Genomic DNA, 6,398 nt, shown 5'->3' on the forward strand with positions numbered 1-6,398 from the left:
ACACACGAGCGCATGCGCGAACACACACACAAGCATGCACCTGCATGCTTGTAAGCATATGTACATGCATGCATAAAACCTACACATAAATTACATAACTCCTCTATGAGTGATAAGTACTATTGCATGGCTTTTCAAGGTACAAATAATTCATTACGACTAATCATTACCAATTACTAATACTATTGGTATTATTAAGATTGACTATTTAGTATTAGCTATCATGCTCATGGACTAATAGGTCCCCTAATTGAAAACAATTCAAAAACATATTAATTAGTGAAAAAGGGGGCAAGGGAGGGGTAGAAAGGCAAGCTGAGGGATAAAGTGGAGAGTTATTAATGAGGAGGTTCTTATATTCATGATGGGAAGTCTCCTTCCCCTCTCATTTATGAGGGAATGAATTGTTTTTAAAGAAATATCTAATATTTCTTTACAACATATTCATATAGCCTAAGTAGGTAATGGATGTCTTCAGTTCAAGTCCCTCCTTTACGTTTTGAAGCTATCCCTTTGATCTTAGCTTAATTGGGATACTCTATCTTTACACCTAAGAAATCAATTGAATTTCTCTTGAAAAATAAAGGCCTTTCCATTACCTTCTCCTTGGGTTAAGTTCTATGTGTGGAATAATTTGGGCTTTTAGAATAGAGTATTCTTAAAGAACATGCATAACTCTAGCACTCAGTCCATCGCCTCTGTTTTGGCTTCTTCCATGCTTGTTTTCTCACTCTAATTGCCTCCTAAAGGTGAGCATCTGCATGGATGTTAGACATCAAGATGTAAGATACAGTATCCTTTTCATCCAATTTCACTGCTTGTTCAAAGGCCAGTCTTCCAAGCTCCACATTACCCCACTTTCTACAAGCACCCAGCACTGTATGCCACACCACACAATTAGGATGGAATGGCATCTTCTTCACCATTGCTACCGCTGACTCTAATTGGCCTGCACGGCCAAGGAGATCAACCATGCCTGTATGGTGCTCAATAGTTGGAGTGATGCCATAGTCTTTGCTGATGGCCTCAAAGTAATTCTGGCCCTTATCCACGAGACCCATGTGACTGCATACAGTGAGAACAACAGAGAATGTGACCGTGTCTGCCTTAATCCCTTCTCCTCTCATTCTCTCAAGCATATGGAAAACAAGTTCACATTCTCCTTGCTGGGCATATCCTGCAATCAGTGCATTCCATGAAACTACACCTCGAACTAGCAGCTTGTCAAACACCTCCCGTGCTTCTGCAAGCGAGCCTGATTTGCCATACATATCCACCAAGGTGCTGCCAACAACAGGATCTCTTTCCAGCCCCTTTCTGGCTATCTCGGTGTGCATTTCTCGGCCCTTGTCCATGGCTCCTATGCTGCCACAAGCTATCAAGCAGCAAACAAATGTAACAGCATCAGGAGAGAGACCCTCCAGTCGCATGTGTTCAAAACAGTTCAGTGCTTCCTCACCAAGCCCATGCTCAGCAAATCCTGCAATCAATGCAGTCCATGCGAATACATCTCGAACTGGCAGCTTGTCAAACACTTCCCGTGCTTTTGCAAGCAAGCCACATTTGGCATACATATCCACCAAGGTGCTGCCAACAACATGATCTCTTTCCAGCCCACTTCTGGCTATCTCGGTGTGCATTTCTCGGCCTTTGTCCATGGCTCCTATGTTGCCACAAGCTTTCAAGCTGCAAACAAACGTGACAGCATCTGGAGAGAGACCCTCCAGTTGCATCTGTTCGAGACAGCTGAGCACTTCCTCATCAAGCCCATGCTCAGCATATCCCCCAATCAGTGCAGTCCACAAGACTATGTCTCGAACTGGCACCTTGTCAAACGCTTCCCATGCTTCTGTAAGCAGCCCACATTTGGCATACATGTCCACCAGGGTACTGCGAACTAAACGATCTCTTTCCAGCCCCTTTCTGGCTATTTCAACGTGCACTTCTCTGCCCTTGCCCATGACTCCTATGCTGCCACAAGCTTTCAAGCTGCAAACAAACGTGACAGCATCTGGAGAGAAACCTTCCAGCTGCATCTGTTCGAGACAGTTCAGCGCTTCCTCACCAAGGCCACACTTGGCATATCCTGCCATCAGTGCATTCCATGAGACCTTGTTCCGGACTGGCAGCTTGTCAAACGCTTCTCGGGCTTCCCCAAGCAAGCCATATTTGGCATATACATCCACCAAGGTGTTGCCAACAACAAGATCTCTTTCCAGCCCCTTTCTGGCTATCTCCGCGTGCATTTCTCGGCCCTTGTCCATGACTCCTATGCTGCCACAAGCTTTCAAGCTGCAAACAAATGTGACGATATTTGGAGAAAGCCCCTCACGCTGCATCTGTTCAAAACACTTCAGTGCTTTCTCACCAAACCCCTGCTCGGCATAGCCTGCGATCAGTGCAGTCCAAGAGAATACATCTTGAAGTGGCAGCTTGTCAAATACTTCTTGTGCTTCTGCAAGCGAGCCACATTTAGCATACATATCCACCAAGGTGTTGCCAACAACAAGATCTCTTTCCAGCTCCTTTCTGGATATTTCAGCGTGCATATCTCGGCCCTTGTCCAAGGCTCCAATGCTGCCACAAGCTTTCAAGCTGCAAACAAACGTGACAGCATTTGAAGAGAGGCCATCCAATTGCATCTGCTCAAGGCAGTTCAGTGCTTCCTCACCAAGGCCATGCTCTGCATATCCTGCGACTAGTGTGTTCCATAAGATGACATCTCGAACTGGCAGCTTGTCAAACGCTTGCTGTGCTTCTGCAAGCAGGCCACATTTGGCATACATATCCACCAAGATACTCCCAACAACAAGATCTTTTTCCAAACCCTTTTTGGCTATCTTGATGTGCATTTCTCGGCCTATGTCTGCTTCTTTCAGCCTAGCACAAGCTTTCAGTACGGCCATGAAGGTATACTTGCTAGGGTACACAGAATCCTCTTGCATTTTCTGGTAGAGGTTGAGGGCACGCTTTGAATCCCCAAATCCAATATATCCCCATATGAGAGAATTCCAAGAGTAGTCATTGCGATCAACTAACTTGTCGAAAACCTGCTGAGCTTCGCACATGCTTCCAGCTTGGACCAACATTGGGACCAGGTAGTTCCCAAGAGATCTATGTCCTTCCAATCCCCTACTGCACAGATAGGCATAGAAGCGCTCGGTACACGCTAAGTCTTTCTTCGTTCTGCACTTATGCAAGATGTATGTAAGGCTTTGAACTGAAGGCGGTTGGGGCATCCGTTCCATAGACGTGAGTGCCGCCTCTAAGTTGAGCATTTCCCAGCCACTTTTATGGCACAGTTCTTGTCCTTTAGATGCATTGGGGCGCTGCTCCATCAAGACAAAGTCATGGGCCTGACCAGTGGATGCTTTGGGCTTTTTCTCTGGAGCATCTCTGTAACCCAGCCTGGATTGTACCAGCAGTGTATCCATAGCGACTCCTTGGTAATTTTCTTCTTGAAATCTGGAGACCTTGGGTTTTGCTGTTGTTAAGATTCAAAGATTCTGAGACTAGCCTATCTACAGACATGGAGGAAGTTATTCAGTTCAGACTCGTCCCACACTTACCTTGCTCTGTCGGTTGTCCCATCATATGGGAGGGATTTGAGAAGCACTCCTTCCATACACGCTCGGTCCCTGCACAACGAAAACCGATTGCCAGGGGTGTGTCGTCAGCAGAAAACTTACCAGGATCGCCTTAGCAAGAAAGGCAGAGGAAAATAGCGGGGATCTGTCAATTTCGATCATTGCACACAAATGTACTAAAGGAAGGCAGTACCTGAACGCGAACATTCCTGAACGACCGCTCCACGGTCCTGGGGGGAATCCATTGGAGAGAGTGAGCATGAGTGCATATGAAGATGAGCTGCGAACCAGAGGGAGTGTGGATTTCCGCTACGACAAGCTTCGGTTGCATTAGATGTATGAGAGGGACCTCTGCCGCCTCCTGTGCCCATGATGATCATCATCGCGAGAAACGCTGAGAGACAGAGACTATCTCTATAGAAAACAGGCGAACTATTGGCTGGTTCACACGAAGTATCAAAACCCCGCAAGGCCTTTGATTAGCATGAGCAGACGCGGCTTTGGTTCACATAGATGTCCAAACGAGTCTACACAATTTCGTAAGATGTGTTTCGCCACCAGAGGTGCTGTAGGCATTGATCACAATACGCCCGTCAATTTCCGTCCTCTATTGTCTCATTTCCTCCAATGTGTGTGGCCCAAAGGGCTCGATGCTCCTCCCGGCCACTCATCCTCCCACCCATCGAACTTGGCCATTGCACCAAACCAGGCCCATAGTGGGATTCAGTGAACACTTTAGCTTTTGTTCAACCACTTGTCATACTCTAAAATAAGCTGCTTGTTGTTGCCGAAGCCCTTACACGTAGCCCAAAATCCCACCCACCAGTCTTTCGCCCATCGCCCAAGAGTCAACTAGTACTATTATAGTTCCTTGGCAGCTTATGATACGAGGTCATGGAAGACGATCTCCCTCACCATGCTCCCAGGCTCAAGTATGTATAGTTTCCTCCTATATTAATGCTTGATCAAACCATCTCTTAGGTATCTCTTGCGCCATCTTTCAACAATGTCCATCACCATCGAATTCAACAGTAAACGTAACCCACAAGGACATTACGAGAGAGGCTAGAAGTATGGAATCTCCTGCTGGTGTAAACACTACAAGAGAGTCTTCAGTTTTTGTCCTTGACACGTTTTTTGTAAAGGTTGCTTCCTTGGAATGGATATGGATGCTTGTATCATATGGAAATGATTGTTTTGCTTTTTTGCTTTTCGATTTCGATTAGAGTGGTGTCGGACAGTTGGAGATTTGTGGATTATAATAGGGATACATTTGGATTACTACTTGTAGTTTGGAGTTTGGCTACTCGAAACGGTGATGAATGGTTGTCATTAGTAGAGTCACATCGAGTCTTATTAGGTTCTTAGAGCTTGGCCACAAGATTCTTATCAATTAGCAGTAGTCATTTAAAAAGCAACAATTCTTGTTACGACGGCAGGCAGCCTAGGGAGATGTTTGGGTTTTCTCACACCTCCTTGAGCCATGTGTCATCGATATAGGCCCTTGATTTAGTTTGATCTTTGGTTTGACTTTAAGGCTTGATGTGGATTGGTTTAAAAGCTAAGTTTTTCACTAAAGGAAAACTATATAAACGCTTGAAGCTTCATTGCAAGAGGCATAAGTAAAGAGCAACTTGATTTCCATCTTTGGGCTTACAGGTTTAGACGTCTATATGCAACATCTTGGAGTGTTTTTAATCGAATGATTTTTTTTAAATGTTTCGTTGAGAATTATGGTACGATTCTTATTTTGGCTATTTCATAGAGAATTATCTTGTGTAATCATTATAGAGGTTGTTGGTCTCCATAGTTGAAAAGTTTGTAGAGCTTTCTTATAAGAGTTTTTGGATTCAAGGTAATAGTGGATAAATATTCAATTGTTGTGTTCGTTTCTCTCTCCCTTTCTACAATGATCAAATCTATAGCGATGTTCGTCGTTTTCCCTGTACCATAATTATTTCCCCCTATGCTAGAGTGATGCAATCTGAAGCGAAGCTCGTTGTTCTCCCTGTACCATGTTCCTCGCTATCATAGGGCCTTCCTTAGTCAACGGTGTTGTATTTGGTTGCTCGTTCCGCTAGCTCTGGGCTCTAGATTCGTTTGACCCTGAGAGTAACCAGAGACAAGGTCCTCTAATACAAGCTCAGATCTCCTCAACAAATAGACTTGAGGTATTTAAGCGTATGGCTTTGGAGCTTCGAAGGCTCAGGGATCTAGCGGAGTGCCGCTTTGCTTCTGATAAGTCACCAAGAGCGTCCAAAATTGTCTCTAGTCCTTGCTAATTATAGTTCACATTATACAGCTCCACAGTATGTTGGGAGTCATGTAAAGAGCTTCTAGACTATGTTCCCAGGCGATGAGCTTCAAGGTACAAAGGCGTCAGCAATCGATTAGGAGGTGGATTCGCACCGACATTGTAGTCCATCCATACAAAAATAATACCAATTCCTATAAGGGATATAGGCTTAACGTGACTACATAATATATTGCATCAAATATATTTCATCAGGCATCTTCTCATCCCTTTAAATAAATATAGATACAAAATGCCTATTGTGAAAGGCTAACGGTATACATTTTACCATCCATTTTTATATATTGTTGTTGATGCTTATGACATGGTCCAGCATCAATTATGTTATGGCCTACAGTTTAAACACTGGGATAATGTAGAGCATTCTTGGTTTAAAAAATTTGTAAGTATTTCATTGAAAATAAAGAAAAAAAGAGTATAGATGCATGATCTCAAACACAATGTTTTTTGCACACGGTATCAACTTTGTAACTTAGCGTATTTTCATAAGGTTTTGC

General features: G+C 44.1%; 1 protein-coding gene across 3 annotated transcripts; it reads right to left on the reverse strand.

The window, feature by feature from the left end:
- Nucleotides 1-438: 438 nt before the first annotated feature.
- LOC147882829 (pentatricopeptide repeat-containing protein At3g09040, mitochondrial-like) lies at nucleotides 439-4,251 on the reverse strand. Of its 3 annotated transcripts, none has more exons than XM_087400744.1 (3): nucleotides 3,781-4,251; nucleotides 3,570-3,638; nucleotides 439-3,465 (listed from the first exon to the last, which is right to left on the reverse strand). In XM_087400744.1, exons 1-3 carry the CDS (start codon nucleotides 3,846-3,848, stop codon nucleotides 744-746), a joined length of 2,859 nt encoding a protein of 952 aa, XP_087256870.1. In that variant the 5' UTR covers nucleotides 3,849-4,251; the 3' UTR covers nucleotides 439-743. The 3 variants fall into 3 exon arrangements, with proteins under 3 accessions (XP_087256870.1, XP_087256871.1, XP_087256868.1); XM_087400745.1 differs by having other exon boundaries at nucleotides 439-3,473; XM_087400742.1 differs by having other exon boundaries at nucleotides 439-3,484.
- Nucleotides 4,252-6,398: the final 2,147 nt, after the last annotated feature.

The sequence above is a fragment of the Dipteris shenzhenensis genome, chromosome 29 (genome assembly GCF_047967505.1).
Source record: "Dipteris shenzhenensis isolate YYH24624 ecotype China chromosome 29, Dip_SZ_1.0, whole genome shotgun sequence".
NCBI classification, from domain to species: Eukaryota; Viridiplantae; Streptophyta; class Polypodiopsida; order Gleicheniales; family Dipteridaceae; genus Dipteris; species Dipteris shenzhenensis.